This window comes from Cherax quadricarinatus, chromosome 35 (genome assembly GCF_038502225.1).
Source record: "Cherax quadricarinatus isolate ZL_2023a chromosome 35, ASM3850222v1, whole genome shotgun sequence".
NCBI classification, from domain to species: Eukaryota; Metazoa; Arthropoda; class Malacostraca; order Decapoda; family Parastacidae; genus Cherax; species Cherax quadricarinatus.
This window is the reverse complement of record NC_091326.1, coordinates 20452503-20476551: the sequence shown is the minus strand read 5'-3', so window position 1 is coordinate 20476551 and position 24049 is coordinate 20452503. Positions and strand designations below refer to the sequence as shown.

At 48.2% G+C, this 24049-nt stretch overlaps 1 protein-coding gene across 3 annotated transcripts in view; it reads left to right on the top strand.

The window, feature by feature from the left end:
- LOC128695100 (cyclin-dependent kinase 20) overlaps positions 1–24049 on the top strand; it is a 91468-nt gene that overhangs the window by 10158 nt on the left and 57261 nt on the right. For all 3 annotated transcript variants that reach the window (XM_053785506.2, XM_070091430.1, XM_053785507.2), the window contains exon 3: positions 19843–20031. In XM_053785506.2, coding sequence (XP_053641481.1) covers positions 19843–20031 — 189 coding nt within the window. The remainder of the gene's footprint in view (positions 1–19842; positions 20032–24049) is intronic.

Below are 24049 nucleotides of genomic sequence, written 5' to 3'. Positions count from 1 at the left end.
GAGGATCAGTGGAGGGGATGGTGGGGGGATCAGTGGAGGGGATGGTGGGAGGATCAGTGGAGGGGATGGTGGGGGATCAGTGGAGGGGATGGTGGGAGGATCAGTGGAGGGGATGGTGGGGGGATCAGTGGAGGGGATGGTGGGAGGATCAGTGGAGGGGATGGTGGGGGATCAGTGGAGGGGATGGTGGGTGGATCATTGGAGGGGATGGTGGGGGGATCAGTGGGGGGGATGGTGGGAGGATCAGTGGAGGGGATGGTGGGGGATCAGTGGAGGGGATGGTGGGAGGATCAGTGGAGGGGATGGTGGGGGGATCAGTGGAGGGGATGGTGGGAGGATCAGTAGAGGGGATGGTGGGGGATCAGTGGAGGGGATGGTGGGAGGATCAGTGGAGGGGATGGTGGGGGATCAGTGGAGGGGATGGTGGGAGGATCAGTGGAGGGGATGGTGGGGGGATCAGTGGAGGGGATGGTGGGAGGATCAGTGGAGGGGATGGTGGGGGATCAGTGGAGGGGATGGTGGGAGGATCAGTGGAGGGGATGGTGGGGGATCAGTGGAGGGGATGGTGGGAGGATCAGTGGAGGGGATGGTGGGGGATCAGTGGAGGGGATGGTGGGAGGATCAGTGGAGGGGATGGTGGGGGATCAATGGAGGGGATGGTGGGAGGATCAGTGGATGGGATGGTGGGGGTTCAGTGGAGGGGATGGTGGGAGGGTCAGTGGAGGGGATGGTGGGGGGATCAGTGGAGGGGATGGTGGGAGGATCTGTGGAGGGGATGGTGGGGGATCAGTGGAGGGGATGGTGGGAGGATCAGTGGAGGGGATGGTGGCAGATCAGTGGAGGGGATGGTGGGCGGATCAGTGGCGGGGATGGTGGGAGGATCAGTGGAGGGGATGGTGGGGGGATCAGTGGAGGGGATGGTGGGAGGATCAGTAGAGGGGATGGTGGCAGATCAGTGGAGGGGATGGTGGGAGGATCAGTGGAGGGGATGGTGGGAGGATCAGTGGAGGGGATGGTGGGGGATCAGTAGAGGGGATGGTGGGAGGATCAGTGGAGGGGATGGTGGGGGATTAGTGGAGGGGATGGTGGGAGGATCAGTGGAGGGGATGGTGGGAGGATCAGTGGAGGGGATGGTGGGAGGATCAGTGGAGGGGATGGTGGGAGGATCAGTGGAGGGGATGGTGGGTGGATCAGTGGAGGGGATGGTGGGAGGATCAGTGGAGGGGATGGTGGGAGGATCAGTGGAGGGGATGGTGGGGGATCAGTGGAGGGGATGGTGGGAGGATCAGTGGAGGGGATGGTGGGGGATCAGTAGAGGGGATGGTGGGAGGATCAGTGGAGGGGATGGTGGGAGGATCAGTTGAGGGGATGGTGGGGGGATCAGTGGAGGGGATGGTGGGGGATCAGTAGAGGGGATGGTGGGAGGATCAGTGGAGGGGATGGTGGGGGATTAGTGGAGGGGATGGTGGGAGGATCAGTGGAGGGGATGGTGGGAGGATCAGTGGAGGGGATCGTGGGAGGATCAGTGGAGGGGATGGTGGGAGATCAGTGGAGGGGATGGTGGGAGGATCAGTGGAGGGGATGGTGGGGGATCAGTTGAGGGGATGGTGGGAGGATCAGTGGAGGGGATGGTGGGGGGATCATTAGAGGGGATGGTGGGAGGATCAGTGGAGGGGATGGTGGGAGGATCAGTGGAGGGGATGGTGGGGGGATCAGTGGAGGGGATGGTGGGGGATCAGTAGAGGGGATGGTGGGAGGATCAATGGAGGGGATGGTGGGGGATTAGTGGAGGGGATGGTGGGAGGATCAGTGGAGGGGATGGTGGGAGGATCAGTGGAGGGGATGGTGGGAGGATCAGTGGAGGGGATGGTGGGAGGATCAGTGGAGGGGATGGTGGGAGGATCAGTAGAGGGGATGGTGGGGGGATCAGTGGAGGGGATGGTGGGAGGATCAGTAGAGGGGATGGTGGGAGGATCACTGGAGGGGATGGTGGGGGATTAGTGGAGGGGATGGTGGGAGGATCAGTGGAGGGGATGGTGGGGGATCAGTGGAGGGGATGGTGGGAGGATCAGTGGAGGGGATGGTGGGAGGATCAGTGGAGGGGATGGTGGGGGGATCAGTGGAGGGGATGGTGGGGGATCAGTGGAGGGGATGGTGGGAGGATCAGTGGAGGGGATGGTGGGGGATCAGTGGAGGGGATGGTGGGAGGATCAGTGGAGGGGATGGTGGGGGATCAGTGGTGGGGATGGTGGGAGGATCAGTAGAGGGGATGGTGGGAGGATCAGTGGAGGGGTTGGTGGGGGATCAGTGGAGGGGATGGTGGGAGGATCAGTGGAGGGGATGGTGGGGGATCAGTGGAGGGGATGGTGTGAGGATCAGTGGAGGGGCTGGTGGGGGGATCAGTGGAGGGGAGGGTGGGAGGATCAGGAGAGGGGATGGTGGGGGATCAGTGGAGGGGATGGTGGGCGGATCTGTGGAGGGGTTGGTGGGAGGATCAGTGGAGGGGATGGTGGGAGGATCAGTAGAGGGGATGGTGGGGGGATCAGTGGGGGGGATGGTGGGAGGATCAGTGGAGGGGATGGTGGGGGATCAGTGGAGGGGATGGTGGGGGGATCAGTAGAGGGGATGGTGGGAGGATCAGTGGAGGGGATGGTGGGAGGAACAGTAGAGGGGATGGTGGGAGGATCAGTGGAGGGGATGGTGGGGGATCAGTAGAGGGGATGGTGGGAGGATCAGTGGAGGGGATGGTGGGAGGATCAGTTGAGGGGATGGTGGGAGGATCAGTGGAGGGGATGGTGGGAGGATCAGTGGAGGGGATGGTGGGGGATCAGTGGAGGGGATGGTGGGGGATCAGTGGAGGGGATGGTGGGAGGATCAGTGGAGGGGATGGTGGGGGGATCAGTGGAGGGGATGGTGGGAGGATCAGTGGAGGGGATGGTGGGGGATCAGTGGAGGGGATGGTGGGAGGATCATAGAGGGGATGGTGGGGGATCAGTGGAGGGGATGGTGGGAGGATCAGTGGAGGGGATGGTGGGAGGATCAGTGGAGGGGATGGTGGGGGATCAGTGGAGGGGATGGTGGGAGGATCAGTGGAGGGGATGGTGGGGGGATCAGTTGTGGGGTTGGGGGGGGGATCAGTGGAGGGGATGGTGGGAGGATCAGTGGAGGGGATGGTGGGAGGATCAGTGGAGGGGATGGTGGGGGATCAGTGGAGGGGATGGTGGGGGGATCAGTGGAGGGGATGGTGGGGGATCAGTGGAGGGGATGGTGGGGGATCAGTGGAGGGGATGGTGGGGGGATCAGTAGAGGGGATGGTGGGGGGATCAGTGGAGGGGATGGTGGGGGATCAGTGGAGGGGATGGTGGGGGGATCAGTGGAGGGGATGGTGGGGGATCAGTGGCGGGGAGGGGGGGAGGATCAGTAGAGGGGAGGGTGGGGGATCAGTGGAGGGGATGGTGGGGGATCAGTGGAGGGGATGGTGGGGGGATCAGTGGAGGGGATGGTGGGAGGATCAGTGGAGGGGATGGTGGGGGGATCAGTAGAGGGGATGGTGGGGGATCAGTGGAGGGGATGGTGGGGGGATCAGTAGAGGGGATGGTGGGGGGATCAGTAGAGGGGATGGTGGGGGGATCAGTGGAGGGGATGGTGGGAGGATCAGTGGAGGGGATGGTGGGGGATCAGTGGAGGGGATGGTGGGGGATCAGTGGAGGGGATGGTGGGGGGATCAGTAGAGGGGATGGTGGGGGATCAGTGGAGGGGATGGTGGGGGGATCAGTAGAGGGGATGGTGGGGGGATCAGTGGAGGGGATGGTGGGAGGATCAGTGGAGGGGATGGTGGGGGGATCAGTGGTGGGGTTGGTGGGGGGATCAGTGGAGGGGATGGTGGGGGGATCAGTAGAGGGGATGGTGGGGGGATCAGTGGAGGGGATGGTGGGGGATCAGTGGAGGGGATGGTGGGGGATCAGTGGAGGGGATGGTGGGAGGATCAGTGGAGGTGGGAGGATCAGTGGAGGGGATGGTGGGGGATCAGTGGAGGGGATGGTGGGAGGATCAGTGGAGGGGATGGTGGGGGATCAGTGGAGGGGATGGTGGGGGATCAGTGGAGGGGATGGTGGGGGATCAGTGGAGGGGATGGTGGGGGATCAGTGGAGGGGATGGTGGGGGATCAGTGGAGGGGATGGTGGGGGGATCAGTGGAGGGGATGGTGGGGGGATCAGTGGAGGGGATGGTGGGGGGATCAGTGGAGGGGATGGTGGGGGGATCAGTGGAGGGGATGGTGGGAGGATCAGTGGAGGGGATGGTGGGAGGATCAGTAGAGGGGATGGTGGACTTGAGAGATGGGTGAAAGAAGACTCATCCACTACCTACTGTACCACACCCACCTCCTCTTCCTCCTTCTCTTCCACTTCACACCTTCATCATTCTCTCTACTTAAGAACATAAGAACATAAGAACGAAGGAACACTGCAGCATTCCTACTGGCCCATGCGAGGCAGGTCCAAGTCTCCTACCGGCTTAAGCCAATGCACCCAACCTAGTCAGGTCAGGTCACATTGACTTAAGGGAGGAACACGGCAACCGACCTGGTAGCACAAGCTATCAGGTCTAACTCACACCCACCCACACCCACTCATGTATTTATCCAACCTATTTTTAAAGCTTCACAACGTTCTGGCCTCTATAACTGTACTTGGGAGTTTGTTCCACTCATCCACAACTCTAGTACCAAACCAGTACTTTCCTATATCCTTCCTGAATCTGAATTTTTCTAACTTAAAACCATTGCTGCGAGTCCTGTCTAGGCTAGATATTTTCAGCACACTATTTACATCCCCTTTATTTATTCCTGTCTTCCATTTATACACCTCAATCATATCCCCCCTAATTCTACGTCTTTCTAGAGAGTGAAGATTCAAGGCCCTTAGTCTATCCTCATAAGGAAGGTTTCTGATACATGGGATCAACTTTGTCATCCTCCTTTGTACATTTTCCAGAACATTTATATCCATTCTGTAATACGGTGATCAAAACTGTGCAGCATAATCTAAATGAGGCCTAACCAAGGATGTATAGAGTTGAAGAACAACCTGAGGACTCCTATTATTTATGCTTCTTGATATAAAGCCAAGGATTCTATTAGCTTTATTGCGAACACTTATGCACTGTTGTCTTGGTTTCAGATTACTGCTAACCAGTACTCCTAAATCTTTTTCGCAATCTGTAATATTAAGATCTACATTATTTAGTTTATATGTGGCATGGTTATTGTCCTGTCCAACATTTAGTACTTTGCATTTGTCTATATTAAACTGCATCTGCCACTTCTCCGACCACTGCATCAGTCTACTCAAATCTTCCTGGAGTGCTCTAATGTCCTCGTCAGAATGAATTCGACGGCCTATTTTGGTGTCATCGGCAAACTTGCTGATGTCGCTCTTTATGCCCTCATCTATGTCGTTTATGTAGATTGTGAACAGCAGGGGGCCCAACACTGACCCCTGTGGAACACCGCTCGTGACTCTTCCCCACTCTGATTTCTCCCCATTTATGCAAACTCTCTGCTGCCTATTTGTCAACCATGCCTCTATCCAGGAAAAAATTTCTCCTCATATTCCATGTGCCTTAATTTTCCTCAATAGTCTCTGATGTGGGACCCTGTCAAAAGCCTTACTGAAGTCCATGTACACAATATCATATTCATTACCATTATCTACCTCCTCAAATACCTTAGTGAAAAAAGTTAACAAATTCGTAAGGCAGGAACGCCCCTTTGTAAAACCATGCTGAGATTCGTTGATTAATTTATGCTTTTCAAGGTGGCTACGAACTGCCTCGGCAATTATTGATTCCATAAATTTTCCCACTATGGAGGTTAGGCTTATTGGTCTATAGTTTGAAGCTAAGGACCTGTCACCTGCTTTGAAAATAGGTATCACATTTGCCATTTTCCACTTATCTGGCACCATGCCAGTTTGTAGTGATATGTTGAAAAGATTAGCCATAGGTTTGCTAAGCTCCTCTTTACATTCCTTTAGAACCCTTGCATACAGTTCATCAGGGCCTGGGGATTTGTTAGGTTTTAATTTATCTATTTGCCTAAGGACCATGTCACTTGTGACCCTAATCGTGCACAGTTTATTATCGTCCTGTTCCACATAATTTATCATTTCTGGAATATCGCTGGTATCCTCCTGTGTAAAAACTGAGAGGAAGTATGTGTTAAAAATTCTACACATTTCCTTATCACTGTCAGTGAGATGACCCGAGGAACTTTTGAGTGGGCCTATCTTGTCCCTGATCTTACTTCTGTATACCTGAAAGAATCCTTTTGGGTTAGTCTTCGAATCTCTTGCAACTTTAACCTCATAATCTCTTTTTGCTTTTCTAATTCCTTTTTTATTTCTCTCTTTAACTGAATATATCGATTTCTTAATTGCCCCTCTCCTCTTTTGATTTGCCTATATATGCCTCTCTTTTGACCAATTAGATATTTTAATCTATTGTTCATCCATTTAGGATCATTTTTGTTTGATCTGATTTCCCTATTTGGAACATAATTTGACTGAGCAGCTAGAACTATGCCCTGGAAAGCGTCATATCAGCATCCATCACCACCTACCTGACCCTTAGTCAGGTCATTCCAGTTCAGCCCACCTAAGTAATTTTTCAGTCCTATGAAATCAGCCAAGCAGAAGTCAGGGACAGAGACTTGATTGCCATTATTAGGGGAATTCCATGATATATTAAAACTGAGTGATTTGTGATCACTTTCCCCAAGCTCATCATTAACCTCAAGATTATTAATTAGTGTTTCCCTACTGGCAAGAACCAAGTCAAGGTTATTTCCCCTAGTTGGCTCTGTCACAAACTGTTTTAAAAAAACAATCCTGGATCGTATCAAGAAAATCACCTGACTCTAAATTTCCTGTCAAATTGCTCCAGTCAATCTGTCTATAGTTGAAATCTCCCATTAGTACAACATTTTCGTTTGTAGATGCCTTACGAATTTCGTCCCATAGAAGTTTACTGCACTCCCTATCAAGATTTGGGGCCCTGTAAATCACACCCAAAATTAGTTTTTCTCGGCCCTCGAGAAGCTGTAACCAAACAGATTCAGTGGCTGACGCTTCTAATTTTATATCTTGTCTAACACAACAATTTAAATTGTCTCTGACATACATCACTACTCCACCACCCTTCCTGTTGACCCTGTCAACAGTAGTACGCCATTAACTCGCATATAAAAGAAAGGATCTTACGACGACGTTTCGGTCCGACTTGAACCATTTACAAAGTCACTGTGCACATGGTGCAAGTCAAACCGAAACGTCGTGGTAAGCTCCTGTCTCCAATGTGCGAGTTTTTGTGTATTGTTCCAGTCACGGTATTGTACCTTTTTGTTCTTTCGAGACAGTAGTAGTTTTGACGTGACCAGCCGCCACTTGCGCAGGCGAAACGTCTTGACAATAAATATACCTAAATTACACAAGCGTCTTATTCATCAACTTGTGGATGTGAAGGTTTACCATCAAAACAATGATGCTGTACCTGCCTGGAGGGTGTTCTGAGGGGTCAGTGCCCCCGCGGCCCGGTCCTCGACCAGGCCTCTCGATGGAACAGGGGCTCATCAACCAGGCTGTTACTGCCGGTCACATGCAATCCAACGTACGAACCACAGCCCGGTTGATCTGCAATTTCACCTGCCTTGAGTGGGGCTACAGCCAAGAGAGAGAATAAGTAACTGAAATAGACCAGAGGCCTAGCTTCTCCCTACGAGCCCCGTGAGGGCGGGGAATGTGGCTAGGCCTGGGGACACTTGGTCCCAAATTCCTCTTTCCCCACCTCCTCTTCCTACTCCCCCTCCTCATTCACTTCTTTCCCCTCAGTCATCAGATTATTCACTTAATAATGTTAATAAAACACAACTGTCGTTATTTTCTGCTTCCTTACATTACGTTACTCAGGTTGTGTTTCTCTACAAGGAGGGAAGGGGAATACCTTGATGCCAGCGATAGGTTCTTGATTCAAGGAACTAGAACTATCCTCCCCTTCCTTGTATCAAACCTGATTGCCTGTTCCCCAGGTACTGTATGACCCCAATGGGTTCACCGCTTCCCAGTGAAAATAATAGCTATATATATTTAGTTGCTGCGCGATCAGAACAAAGGGTGACCCAGCATTCCATAAGACTATCCCATAAACGTAGCCTTCTGAGATTAAGATTAATAACTTTTTAATGCAGTTATATGCCAATACTGAAGATTTTAAGCCAATCAGAAGAGGTACAAGGACACGTGCAACTATAACGACGTTTTATTGTGGTAACGTTTCGTTCTCCAGGAGCCCTGTCAAGCCTTTTACCTAACATATTATCGGTAATTCTACTAACATTATTACAATCAGAAGAGGCATTCACAAGTCACTGCTTGGAAACTGATATTATAATTTCTTCAACAAAAATGGCAAAGCGGACGCTACGAAATGCAAAATCACGTCGAACCTTCCACTAAGATACACCAGCTTTGTTAGGCTAAGTTAGGTAAGGTTTGTTAGGAAACAGGACAAGTGTTTCCTGACACGGGTCTTAGTTATATAACATGCAGCTGCTTTTGGTCATCTGACCGAGGCCTTCCACTGGCTTACCGGTCCATAACTTTAAAAATTATGGCTATAGTTATAACCATTTTATTATGACCAGCTTTGTAAGTGTAAAGCTGATCAAAAGTTGCATTGTCATGCTATCAGCATTCAAGGTTTGAAGCCGATCGTATAAGTCATTCACAAATTATTGATTGAAAAACAGTATTTATTTCAAATTTCCCAATTTACGTTCAGGACATTGTCATTCTCAATTTATTCCGCGAAAACCAAATTGTTTAATAAAATACACAAATTAAAATTTGAACAGCCAAAAATCATTGCCAAACTTTGTGAACAAACACACCAGTGGCGAAGCTTCTCCAGAATCCAGCAATTTTATAACTTCATTAGCTATGTTAATAAATTCGTAAATTTCCACCTATGAAGCCTAAAGTCAAAACGTATCCCATTTTCATAAGATGTATTAGCCATTAATTACTGAAGAGTCATACTCAAGCTATTTCATGGAAGAAACTACACCATTTTAAAAATAAACTTGGTGATTAGCACCAGAACACTGTGATAACACTCCAACCTTCAGTAGGATACACCAGTTTGAAGCCTTTTATAAGAGGCTGTCTCAAGTTATCTCATGGATAACAAATCTGGGAATGATCAGTACATAATTGATCAGAGGGCCTCTGCATATGGCAATAGCTACGTGATTCTTTGTTTAGATAAAGTACATAAGTATTGAAAATTTGAAGTCGATCGGATAAGGCATTCTCAAGTTAAAAACGTAAACCTTTGAGGAAAAAAATAAATGCAGACATTATTTATAGGCAACTAATAATTTGTCAACTGTTGTTCATGTTTACCCTCCTGTTATTTTTGTCATGAGCTCACCTTAACTAGGTGTTGTTATGTTATTACAACAGTGTTCAGTGTGACTGCATGCTGTATTTACAGATTTATAAATGTGTGGTCCCTAGAGTTTACAGTATTGCTGCTTGGCTCTGTAACGAAGGAATCTTCATAAATTTTGTTTATCCTGAGTGGCAGAGGCCAGGTTGACAGATGGTAATGGAAACCCCAGCTCTGCTGGAATGAAACCTTTGGGAGCTATTGTTGCTATTGGCTTAGTGGCATGCTTGACGATCAGTCAGTTCTCCCACCTACAGTCATACACATCAACCGTTCCCCGCTATAGATCAGCTAACCAACCATACACTCGTTGCCCTGCTAAGTCTTTCCACTCAAACTTGACATACATCACCAATCTGTATATGAAACCCACCCAGTGTGATGGAATATGGTGAGTAAGTTTATTCAGGTATACACAAATACAGTTATACATAGAATATCATACATAGCAGCATATGTGTAGAGAATCTAGGATAACCCAAAAAAAACAGACAGTGACTTATTTCCATTGGGGTTCTTTTACCTTATTATAATATAAAGGTTATAATATCTTATTATTCTATAATGAAGATAATATCTTATTATTCTATAATGAAGGTAACATCTTATTATCATACTAAAAAGACTATCTACTACACGAGGGTCATTAAGACTATCTACAATACGAGGGTTATTACTAGGAATAAGGTAAAATTACACGTGTGTTAGCTAAAAAATAAAAAAAAATCATTCCCTTCCTTTTCTGTAGCTACATTCATCAGACACCTTTTGGCACTCTCTTGAACTGGTTCATGCTATGACTGGCTTTGACATGTGCACGCAGTCTGTTCCATTCCTTTATTGCTGTACAATGAAAGGTGTTTGAAGCCTGGCCACTTACTGCGGGTACTACAAAGTTGTGCTCTCTCCCTCTAGTACTATGATTGCTTTGGTTCCCAACCTTGACAAAATTGGCAGCAATATATTCTGGACACTGTTTGTGAGCAATTTTGGTAGGTATGACACATAGGCAACATTTAGGCAACTTTATTCCGAAACGTTTCGCCTACACAGTAGGCTTCCTCAGTCGAGTACAAAAAGTAGGCAGGAGCAGTAGAGATGTGAAGACGATGTAATCAGTCCATCACCCTTGAAGTCGTAGATTTGAGGTTGTCAGTCCCTCAGCCTGGAGAAGTTCTGTTCCAAAGTCTGGAACTAACTGAAGATCAAGCAGTATGTATGTATAATGTTCGCCAAGACCGTAGTCCTGGCACGGGTCTCAGTCTTGCGATGACCCGTCTCTGGCTCCCGAGGGAGAAAGGTTTCTACAATGATGCGACGTATGCTGCTCAAGCACTCTTCTGGTCAGTTCATCTTGTGCATCTCAGGCGACAACACCATATGTACTCCTAACTGTGAACACTAGCGAGGAGGAGGATATGTCATTATCAAGGGCAACGGGTTGTCTGGTTCGTTGACTCCATGGTACACTAGTGTGGCCGCAGTCATCTCTGGGTCCTCTTCGGGAGGGAATATCAGTCCTAGTTGCCTGCGGAGTGTCTCAGTAACTTGGCACTCAAGAAGATAGCGTGTTAGGGGGCGCTGGACAACGTGCTGGCAGTACTGGCACATCTCCTCAGCCTTGTCTACCATCATCTTGGCTGTGGGAAAACCCAAACGAAGCCGATGGATGGCGGTACACTGCGCTCTGGACCAGCTTCTGTCATATGGAGGGGGTTCTCCCTGAGTCGCTGCTCGGTACCACTGTTGAGATAGGTATCACCTAAGATCTCCCCCATAAGTTTCATGGCTCTGGCAGCCACCAGTTTGGTCTGTCGTAGGCTGGTGGGGACAGTAATCCCAACATGTGGATAGTCTGTGGCTGCCTTGGCTGCATCATCTGCTGCCTCATTTCCCCAGATGCCAGCATGGCTGGGGATCCATTTCATTGTCGATCTGTTACCCTGAACTTCTAAGGCTGTCATTATGCTCAGGATCGATGTGATGAGGTGAACATTGTCCTGTGGTTGAGGATGGGAGAGGGCATTGATTGCAGAGGTGGAATCAACATGTATGACAGGTCGGAGTCGATGTCGTAGGGCATGTGACAATGCCTGCTGAATCGCCACCAGCTCAGCTTGAAGGATCGTGCAGTGGTCAGGGAATCGCCAGCCTTGTGTGTAACCATTGTGGTACAGTCCAGCTGCTACTCTCTTCCTGTCAGGGTCGACAGAACCATCTGTGAAATACACTGCACATGTGCCTCCCTCTGCCAGTGCCATGCTTGTCTCAGCATGATTGCTGAGGGTGTCTTGACTGCAGAGACGCTTAGAGATGGGTAGTTGCATGACGCAAACATCGGCTGGATCTGGGCGCCAGGGAGGTGGTGGATGATATCCAGCAACAGGAAGGTCACAACTCTTCTCAAGGAGTAGTTGTATAGGCAGCAGCTTCCGCCCAGCAGCACAAAACGAACGAATCCAGGAGTAGTCCGTGAAGAGAGTTGGATCTTGTTATGGTTGTCAATATTCGTCTCCTTAGTGGGGTACCTTGCTGCCGGTGCAGAATCGTGGCCATTTTGCAGGCATTTATGTATCTTACTCTGTCAGCCAGGGAAGGAAGCCGGGCCTCAGATCTGAGACATACTGTGTTGGTCCAGATGGGGGCCCCAAGCATACTTCTTATCGCCTGGTTTTGTAGGAAATCCACCCTTTGCCTGCTCTGCGGGGAGAGATGAGCTAACGCCGGTGCACCGTAGTCAATGAGCGAGCGTATAGCTTGTATATAGTACAAGCGAAGTACATCTTTGCTCGCCCCTGCACGGTGCCTCGCCATGGCTCTCATGGCGTTGAGTCTGAGTAGAGCACGGGACCTGACATACTTGACCTGTTTCTGAAAGGTCAGCTTTTTATCAATGTAGATTCCCAAGTATAGGTAGGAGCCTGTCCACTCAAGTTCTATATCTTGAATACGTAATCTATTCACATGATCTGGTCCCTTGAACATCATTGCAAGAGATTTCTCGGCCGAGATCTTGAGGCCTAGTTCCTTGCAAGACTGTGTAATTAGGTCCAAAGCTCTCTGGGCCTGTCGCTCCAAATTGCCTTTCCCATTCACTACGAGGGCAAGATCATCAGCATAGCTGAGGAGCTGCGTGCCACTATGAAAGGGAAGGCTCACAAGTTCCTGCATAAGGACGTTAAACAGGGTAGGACTGAGCACACCTCCTTGTGGCGTGCCGTTTTCCAGGGTTTTAAAGGAAGAGTAGTGTCCCTGAAAGCTGACACAGGCCTGCCTGTCCCTAAGGTAGGACTCTATCCAGGCCAGGAGGCGTCCTTTGATTTCCTTTCGAGCTAGTATTGCTAGAATTGCTGTAGGGCTGGCTAGCTCAAATGCCTTCTCAAGGTTGAGGTAGACGACGATACTAAGTTTTGTGTTACTATCAGCAATCTGGCTTAGTAGGGTGGCTATGCACTCTGCTGTATCCACCCCTTTGGTGAAGCCAAATATGTGATGATGAGGGGGTTCAAGTTTCCATAGGAAGCGGTTTAACACCATCCTCTCAGCAGTCTTGGCTAAACATCTGGTCAGCGATATGGGTCTCATACTGCCTGGGTCCTTGGGCTTTGGAATTGGTACAATGGTAGCCTTCTTCCAAGCTGCTGGGAGTGTCCCGGCCCTCCACGACTTGTTTATGACGTCTAATATGGCCTCCCATCCACTCTGCCCAGCCCGTTCAATCATGGAGTACGCAACACCATCGATGCCCGGGGCAGTGTCACCTGTGTTCTTAATGGCACGTCGGAGTTCCAAGTCCGTGAGGTCTTCATCAGTCACATCTTCCGACTAACATGCAGCTTGTATCGTTAACTGGCGTTGTGGCAGAAGATCCATCTGTATATTCCGGATGTCCTGTGGAAGCTGAGTGGAGGGTTCCCTGGAAGTGAAAAGCTCCACTAGTTTCTCAGCTTCCTGGGATGGGTTCGGGTGTGCTGGTGGCCTCGGCTTGCTCTTGCCAGTTGCTATGTTGAGCTTGCCCCATATATCAGATAAGGTGATGTGATGCCCGAATGTTGAGCACCACTCCAGCCATTTCTCAGTTTTTACTCTGAGAGAGACTCTGCGGGCATGCTGCACAATGGCTCTCAGAGTATTCCTGTTCTCTGCCCTAGGGTTACGCCTGTATAGCTTCCTAAAAGAGTTGATGCGGTGGTCCTGCTCCCGCACCTTGTCGTTGTAGAACCACCAGTCTCTTTTGTGAGTGCGTCCTGCAGACTTCTTTGGAACTGCGCACTCTGCTGCCTGGATGAGAACAGTGATTAGCTCCTGTTCAGCTGTATCACAGTCTTCAGACAGAGTGTATGTGGACCACCAGTCATGAAGATAATCCTGGACAGTTCACAGTCTGACAGACAGTTCACACACTCAGTTCACGGAGTGCACTACCTTATCACTAGATAGACACATGGCTTCTGCCGAAAAGAAGAGGCCACGATGCTCGATGAACACGACGGAGGACTCGGATTTGGAAATGTGGGGCGCAATTCTAGCGATGAAGTTGCGAGACCACTCCGTGTCATCAGAGGAAGAGGAAGAGCCAGCTCACATTGTAACAGATCTGGCAGCTCCAACCATGGAGCCAGCGAATATGGAAACAGGGGAGGAAATAAACACCCCACCTCCCGAGAACCAAGAAGGATGGATCACTGTGGACAAAAACAAGAAGCGCCGTCCGTCCAAGGATCAGGCAAACCAGCTCGACCGACCTGGAAAATTCAAGGTGAAGTCTTACGGGGACCACAGAACCCACTATGGCGTTGTTTCATACCTGGAATCTCGACACAACCTGAAGATCAAGCAACAAAACAAACAAACAAACAAGTTCAGGTAAAATTCCAATGGGATGAGCGGGGAAGATGGGACAGATGAAGAATAGCTCTGGAGAGGAGTGTTCTTAGTCAGAGAAATAGAACCAGGGCTTAATTAACCCAGCAGCTAAGGCGATCGTGGGGCAGACTTGAGAACAGGAATAGCAGGGACTGTTGCATTGAACTTGTGGTAGTTGAAGTCTTGAATCTTGAGTAGCTGGCAGCAGGCTAGGTCACATCAGTGGGTAGAACACATATGGGAGTTATAGGAGTAACTGAGGAGGCAGGTTAGCAATGGAGCCATTTTCGAACTTTTTGAAGCTGCTCCTAGATAGGTGGTATAATTTAGCCTTGTTACTGAAGGTGAAACGTAGAGGCTTGATGAACTCAAGAACTTGGGCGAGTGTGAAGTGAAGCGGTGATTCACAGGCATACTTGACTGTTCCAGCACCGAGGCTTTTGTAGAGTTTAGTACAGGTCATGGTGTCAGTATTTGAAGAAATGTAGAAGGTAAGGTTTTCTAATGAGGGTTTACTGGAGTCGCCGCTACCCTCCTCTTCTGGAGTGGATTCATTGAGCGAATCTACAATGGTGGTAGCAAGTGACTGAGGGTCGACAGGAGCAGTGGAGAGGTGTAATGGTTGTGTAACAGCAGGCTGGGAGAGGTGGGAGACGGTGGTTGAGGCAGCATGATCAACGTTGTCAGCGGTGGAAGTGGTTATAGAAGTTACAGGAGCAGTTGCTTGGGCAGGAGACAGGTCTGCAGGTGCATTAAAGTTCAGGGCGTTGGGAAGGATCTTGAGGATGTCTGCTGAAGGTGTGGAGTCCGAAAAATTGAAGGCAGGCATGTTGTTCAGACGGAATAGTTCGTTAATAGTGGTGTTGAAAGTGCTGGGGTTTGCTGCGTTTGCAAGGTGTGCATACACCATGCAGTACAGCACCTTGGAGGGAGCACCGTCGGGGAGTGGAGAGTGGGAGTTGCTGGGCGATGGTACCTGTAGATTAGCGTGTAGAGTCTTGGTGTCAGTTTGTGGTTTGGTTATTGCAGCGTATATCGGTGAATTGGAAGTGTTCTTCAGAACTTTAGTTTTCTTCAATATGATTTCTTTTCTGAGTGGGCACTTAGCTGCAAGGATATGATGATTACCCTTGCAGTTAAGACATGTTGGTGCTGTAGTAATGGTGCAGGATCTGAAATTTATTTATTTATTTATTTATTTAATTTGAACATGATACAGAGAAGTACAAGGAATACAATTTTTAAAGTGCAGCATGCCAAAGCCCCTTGTATGCAGAGCATTATGGGCAGGCTTAAAATTAACTTAAGATTAACTAAGCAATGATATATTCAGTGGTACAAAAATCATTGTAAACAGATAACAATTTAGTACAAATGAGTATTACAAAGACAGGTCATATGGTCATTTACTGTGTTGCTGTGTAATCAGTAGAATGGAGTATTCTGTTAGGTAATGAAATTAAATAGTAACAAAGTTTGATTGGGTCACAGGTTGACTTTTATGAGATCGTGTCCATTATTCCCACATATTGAACAAAACTTCTTATCCCTGATGGGGCAGTCCTTGGTGGTGTGTTTATAGGAGTAGCAGGTCCAGCAGTGGGAGATGTATGTGAAACGTTCTTGTTCTATATGACTTGGGTGAATGTGGTAATATGAGATGGCCAGACCGCCAGAGAGAGCTTGGGCAGCCATGGAGATGTCTGAGAATGTAATCTTTAGCATAGATGAGGCGTTAGGGATCTTGGAGATGCTGTCTACCGAGGCCCAGGTGTTTTGTTCCTCAATAGATATCTTCAGTGCTTCAGTAGAGAGAGAGGTGACCATATTGTCCAGTCTTTTCACAAAGACCGAACGTTTCGACTTCAAGAATGGAGACGGGGATAGAGTGAATTTCTGTTTGTAGGGTCCTGATTGAAGAGTCGTCCATTAGTTCTGATGCTTCCGTGTCGTCTGTGCAGACGACAATGAAGGAGTCCTCCAGAGAGTGGATTGCCGTAAATTTGACCTGCAGGCAGGTTCTAACGGTGGTAGCTAAAGCTAGCTTCGAGGAGTCATTTATTGCACCATTCACAGGCTTGATTTTCACACGATGCGACAACATTGCGAAAAGGATGTGACGTTTGTAGAATATAAACTCCCCACCCCGGCGGGGTCGAAGGGAGGCTTCTTGAGCATAAAGCAACAGTGTGATCGGACAGAGCACGACGGACCAGGAGTAAGAAACTTCAGGCAATCGGTATAGGTTCTGTAGACTGGTTTAAGTCCTACCTTAGCAACAGGAGACAAATTGTCAAAATCAACAAAACGGAATCAGAACCCCTGCCGATAGCATGTGGAGTTCCCCAAGGTAGTATTCTGGGTCCCTTATTATTCCTATGCTATGTTAACGACATGCCTATCAGCGTCAAGTGCAAACTCCTACTGTATGCAGATGTCAGTGCTCTGTTAGTGTCAGGTAAAGACCCACAAGATATAGCTAATGTATTAACACTGGAACTGGAGTCCTGCAGCAAATGGTTAACAGACAACAAACTATCATTACACCTCGGGAAAACTGAAGCCATTCTCTTTGGCATGAAACAAACTGAGAAGGATAAATAATTTTAATGTCCAGTGTAATGGGGTGCCCATCACTTCAGTTTCCTCAGTAAAATATCTGGGAATCCCCTTTGACCCATGCATGTCAGGAGAATTGATAGGGAACAGTGTAGTAAAGAAAGCGAATGCCAGACTGAAGTTCCTCTATAGACAAGCACAGTGTCTACCTACTGAGGCTCGCAGGACCCTATGTCTAGCCCTTATACAGTGTCATATGGACTACGCTTGCTCTTCATGGTACTCTGCCTTGACAAAAAAAACAACAACTGAAAGATAGACTGCAAATCACCCAGAACAAAATAGTAAGATTCATCCTGGACCTGGGTCCAAGAGAGCATGTAGGCCAGAATGAATTACAACAATTGGATATGATGAATGTTGAAGACAGAGTAAATCAACTGAAGCTAAATCATGTTTATAAAATTGCTCACAAACAGTGTCCAGAATATCTTGCTGTCAATTTTGTCAAGGTTGGGAACCAAAGCAATCATAGTACAAGGGGGAGAGAGCACAACTTTGTAGTACCCACAGTCGAAATATAAACACAAATGCAGTATAATGTGATCCTTTATTGACAACGTTTCACCCACACAGTGGGCTTTTTCAAGTCACACACGGATCTACCTGGGGTTGGAAGGTACGAGTATTTATAGTCATGTTCAGAATGTTGAGGTCAGGTGGAGAATGCTGCATCTGATGATCTACCGGGTGGGGTTATAGAGTCTTGGGTAGCTTGGCAGGGGTATTGGACAAGTTGTAGACCTTCTGCAGTGTTCTATGTTCTTATGTGGGATAGCGATGAAGAAGTTTCTTGGCGAGTGATTCAGCTATGTTATAGAAGCCATTGTTCTGGTTGAAATTGTTGGTTATAGAGATAAGCGATGATTCCAGGATTCTTCTGTATTGAGTGTTGTCTTCTGTAGCTATAATTCTTGAGTTTCTGTAGTTAATTAAATGGTTGTGTGAATTGCGATGTTGTACACAGGCATTCCTTGTATCGTCAGTCCTGCTTGCATATTGGTGTTCTGAAATGCGTGTTTGGAGGTCTCTTGATGTTTCGCCCACATATAATTTGTTGCAGTCATTACAAGGGATTATGTATACCCCTGCAGAGGATGGAGGCTTGTCCTGTCTACTACTGGTGATGTCCTTGATGGTCGTGGTTGTGGAGGTAGATACTTGGAATGATGTTTTGGCAAAGATGTTGGAAACATGTTTGGCAATGGAGTTATTGGGGAGGACTATGTATCTCTTCTCGGCAGTGTCTTCTCTGGGTGTGTTAAAGATGTTTAATGCCCGCCGTCTGCAGTCTCTGATGAAGTGACGAGGATAGTGGAGTTTAGAAAATACTTGTTCAATTATAGTGCATTCTTCCTCAAGGAACTCATTGCTGCAGATTCTGTGTGTGACTTGAAAAAGCCCACTGTGTGGGTGAAACGTTGTCAATAAAGGATCACATTATACTGCATTTGTGTTTATATTTCCATTGTGTCGGTATTTTATACCATTTATTTCCAGTACCCACAGTCATTGGCCAGGCTTCAAACACCTTTTATTGTACAGCAATAAAGGAATGGAACAGACTGCCCGCACATGTCAAAGCCAGTCATAGCATGAACCAGTTCAAGAAGAGTGCCAAAAGGTGTCTGATGAATGTTGCTACAGAAAAGGAGGGGAATTATTTTTTATTTTTTTAGCTAACACACGTGTAATTTTACCTTATTACTAGTAATGACCCTCGTATTGTAGATAGTCTTAATGACCCTCGTGTAGTAGATAGTCTTTTTAGTATGATAATAAGATGTTATCTTCATTATAGAATATTAGTAAGATATTATAACCTTTATATTATAATAATAAGGTAAAAGAACCCCAATAGAAATAAGTCACTCTGACTTTTTTGGGTTATCCCAGGTTCTCTACACATATGCTGCTATGTATGATAATCTATGTAACTATATTTGTGTATACCTGAATAAACTTACTTAACTGAGGTTGAGGAGGCAGTGTACTTGGACCAACCTCGTCACCTTCCCTCACTGTCTCCTTTTCTCCTTCCTTTCTCTCTGTCTCTTCTCTCTTGCTCTAATTATTTTTGTAGTAAGTTCTTTATTGAATAAAAATAACCTTTCTTTTGGTATGTTTAAATATATGTTAGATCGTATTTTGAATAAGAAATGGCTGATTATCTTCAGAGGAGGTCATATCTTTAAGTGTATTGATTATATTATTTTAAATATTATAATCAATATTCTTATCTCTCCCGGTTCATGGGGAGAGATGGAGGGACGAGGGAGGTAGAATCTCCATGTGGGACATGGTGGGAGGTGTCCCTCTACTGACAGCGTCTTCACTAACCTATCACTTTCCCTGCTCTAACCTTTGTTAGGTCACCACCTTTACCCTGCTGTAACCTTTGTTAGGTCACTACATATACCATGCTCTTACCTTTGTTCCCCTCAAGGAAGGTTCCTTGATGTTGGTGAGGGGCTCTTGATTTAGGGAATTGGATCTGTGCTCCAGTTCCCTGAATTAAGCCTGAATGCCTTCCACATCCCCCCCCAGGCGCTGTATAATCCTCCGGGTTTAGCGCTTCCCCCTTGATTATAATAATAATCTTACCTTTGTTAGGTCACCACCTTTTGTGTCTACTCACAGGCTGAGTGACGCTGCCTAATAAACTTGCCCCCTGGTAGCATTATTTAATATGAAAAGTGATATGGTGATACCGATAAGATGTAGAAAAAGACCCTTATGTATAAGTACAGTTCAGGACCTTTATTAGAGGACACATTTCCTCAAAAAAATGCCTTGAAATGTAAATGTCTTTTCCCACATTATTTAACGTCTTACATCTTGACTGTTGTGCAGGTGGTTCGTCTGCTGGACGTGTTCGCCGAGGGAGCCGGCTTCGTTCTGGCCTTCGAACTGATGTTGGGTGACCTGGGCGAGATGATTCGGGACGCCACACGACCTCTGACGCCGGCCCAGGTCAAGACATACATGACGACGCTGCTCTCAGGCGTCGCCTTCCTACACCAACACAACATTATGCATAGGGTTGGTCCAACATGGCATTCCATGGGGTTTATCCAACGTGGTAGTCCATGGGGTCTGTCCAACATGGCAGTCCATGGGGTCTGTCCAATATGGCAGTCCATGGGGTCTGTCCAACATGGTAGCCCATGGGGTGGGTCCAACATAGCAGTCCGTAGGGTCGGTCCAACATGGCAGTCCATGGGGTGGGTCCAGCATAGTAGTCCGTAGGGTCAGTTCAACATGGTAGTCCATGGGGTGGGTCCAGCATAGCAGTCCGTAGGGTCGGTCCAACATGGCAGTTTATGGGGTCGGTCCAATATGGCAGTCCATGGGGTGGGTCCAACATAGCAGTCCGTAGGGTTGGTCAAACATGGCAGTCCATGGGGTGGGTCCAACATAGCAGTCCGTAGGGTCGGTCCAACATGGCAGTCCATGGGGTCGGTCCAACATAACAGTCCGTAGGGTCGGTCCAGCATGGCAGTCCATGGGGTCGGTCCAGCATAGCAGTCCGTATGGTCGGTCCATCATAGCAGTCCATGGGGTCGGTCCAACATAGTCCGTAGGGTCGGTCCAACATGGCAGTCCATGGGGTCGGTCCAACATAGCAGTCAGTAGGGTCGGTCCAACATGGCAGTCCATGGGGTCGGTCCAACATAGCAGTCAGTAGGGTCGGTCCAACATGGCAGTCCATGGGGTCGGTCCAACATAGCAGTCAGTAGGGTCGGTCCAACATGGCAGTCCATGGGGTCGGTCCAGCATAGCAGTCCGTAGGGTCGGTCCAACATGGCAGTCCATGTGGTCGGTACAACATAGCAGTCCGTAGGGTCTGTCCAACATGGCAGTCCGTAGGGTCGGTCCAACATGGCAGTCCGTAGGGTCGGTCCAACATGGCAGTCCATGGGGTCGGTCCAACATAGCAGTCCGTAGGGTCGGTCCAACATGGCAATCCGTGGTGTTGGTCCAACATGGGCATGATTAGGGTCGGTCGTTTAGATATTTTTTTTTTTTTTTTTTTTAGATTTTGCCACCGAAGTGGCTAGTTTATTGTGCACCCCACATCCATCCTGTGGACGGTAGCGCAAGAGCATATGGATACACAAAAGGCCCAGGAACTAGGCCCCAAAGGGTTAACAGGAGTACATATGGATTTATATCTACATATCTATAGTTCACTTATCTGTTACAAGCAAATTTAGGAAATTTGCTTAGTATATCTGGTATCTTATTTTCATTAATAAGATATCTTGACATGTCACATAGGTTATTATACTGTCTATCTCTGTATTCCTCAATAAGTGGACAATTAAGCACATAGTGTTCAAGACAGTGACCATATGCTTGATGACATAATTTACACTTAGTTTGATTATCATCTGTGTGTCTCCCAAACTGCCAGAAGTACGTACTTGTAAATAACAAAAAAGGCACAATACCGTGACTGGAACGATACACAAATAACCCGCACATAGAAGAGAGGAGCTTACGACGACGTTTCGGTACTTGTAACCAAGCCTAAGCCTGGCCATTACAACATTAGTCAGTCTGTTCACACTGCATGTTGCTCCATAAACATACTTATCTACGTTCATGTTATCATAGTGGGTTATAGATCTACTCAGGCTTTTAACTGCATTCCCATAACAATCATTTTCTCTCCTAATATTATTCCTAATGCTAGACACAGATACACCAAAGTTATATTCTACATTCTCCTTGTGGGTACTCTTCTTGGCTAACATATCAACATTATCATGAAGACTATCGGTCGTTTCCGCTACAATTTTCTGCCTAAAAATTTCCTTCATTATTACCAAACATCTGTATCTAACAAAAGTAAAATTAATATATGTTTAGGTCAGAGTGAAAATAAAAAGTTTATAGTATTAACGATGAAAACCATAAATATTTAAAAACAATAATGTTAGCATTACTAAAGGTGCCAAAGTGACTGGTCGATCCTCGGGTTAGCCAAGCATATGAGAGCCTCATCCTTCACCCCCCCCCATCACTGCCAGTGTTCACCTAGCAGTAAACTGATACTCCCCCCGCTGCCCTTGTTCACCTAGCAGTAAACTGATACTCCCCCTGCTGCCCTTGTTCACCTAGCAGTAAACTGATACTCCCCCCGCTGCCCTTGTTCACCTAGCAGTAAACTGATACTCCCCCCGCTGCCCTTGTTCACCTAGCAGTAAACTGATACTCCCCCCGCTGCCCTTGTTAACCTAGCAGTAAACTGATACTCCCCCACTGCCGATGTTCACCTAGCAGTAAACTGATACTCCCCCCGCTGCCCTTGTTCACCTAGCAGTAAACTGATACTCCCCCCGCTGCCCTTGTTCACCTAGCAGTAAACTGATACTCCCCCGCTGCCCATGTTCACCTAGCAGTAAACTGATACTCCCCCTGCTGCCCTTGTTCACCTAGCAGTAAACAGATACTCCCCCCGCTGCCCATGTTCACCTAGCAGTAAACTGATACTCCCCCCGCTGCCCTTGTTCACCTAGCAGTAAACTGATACTCCCCCTGCTGCCCTTGTTCACCTAGCAGTAAACTGATACTCCCCCCGCTGCCCTTGTTCACCTAGCAGTAAACTGATACTCCCCCAATGCCCATGTTCACCTAGCAGTAAACTGATACTCCCCCACTGCCCATGTTCACCTAGCAGTAAACTGATACTCCCCCGCTGCCCTTGTTCACCTAGCAGTAAACTGATACTCCCCCCCCTGCCCTTGTTCACCTAGCACTAAACTGATACCCCCCCGCTGCCCATGTTCACCTAGCAGTAAACTGATACTCCCCCCGCTGCCCATGTTCACCTAGCAGTAAACTAATACTTCCCCCGCTGCCCTTGTTCACCTAGAAGTAAACTGATACTCCCCCGCTGCCCTTGTTCACCTAGCAGTAAACTGATACTCCCCCTGCTGCCCTTGTTCACCTAGCAGTAAACTGATACTCCCCCCGCTGCCCTTGTTCACCTAGCAGTAAACTGATACTCCCCCACTGCCCATGTTCACCTAGCAGTAAACTGATACTCCCCCACAGCCCATGTTCACCTAGCAGTAAACTGATACTCCCCCGCTGCCCTTGTTCACCTAGCAGTAAACTGATACTCCCCCCGCTGCCCTTGTTCACCTAGCAGTAAACTGATACTCCCCCCGCTGCCCATGTTCACCTAGCACTAAACTGATACTCCCCCGCTGCCCATGTTCACCTAGCAGTAAACTGATACTCCCCCCACTGCCCTTGTTCACCTAGCAGTAAACTGATACTCCCCCCGCTGCCCTTGTTCACCTAGCAGTAAACTGATACTCCCCCTGCTGCCCTTGTTCACCTAGCAGTAAACTGATACTCCCCCTGCTGCCCTTGTTCACCTAGCAGTAAACTGATACTCCCCCACTGCCCATGTTCACCTAGCAGTAAACTGATACTCCCCCACTGCCCATGTTCACCTAGCAGTAAACTAATACTCCCCCGCTGCCCTTGTTCACCTAGCAGTAAACTGATACTCCCCCTGCTGCCCTTGTTCACCTAGCAGTAAACTGATACTCCCCCCGCTGCCCATGTTCACCTAGCAGTAAACTGATACTCCCCCCGCTGCCCATGTTCACCTAGCAGTAAACTGATACTCCCCCACTGCCCTTGTTCACCTAGCAGTAAACTGATACTCCCCCTGCTGCCCTTCTTCACCTAGCAGTAAACTGATACTCCCCCCGCTGCCCATGTTCACCTAGCAGTAAATTGATACTCCCCCCACTGCCCAAGTTCACCTAGCAGTAAACTGCTACTCCCCCACTGCCCAAGTTCACCTAGCAGTAAACTGATACTCCCCCGCTGCCCATGTTCACCTAGCAGTAAACTGATACTCCCCCCACTGCCCAAGTTCACCTAGCAGTAAACTGATACTCCCCGACTGCCCATGTTCACCTAGCAGTAAACTGATACTCCCCCCGCTGCCCTTGTTCACCTAGCAGTAAACTGATACTCCCCCCACTGCCCAAGTTCACCTAGCAGTAAACTGATACTCCCCCGCTGCCCATGT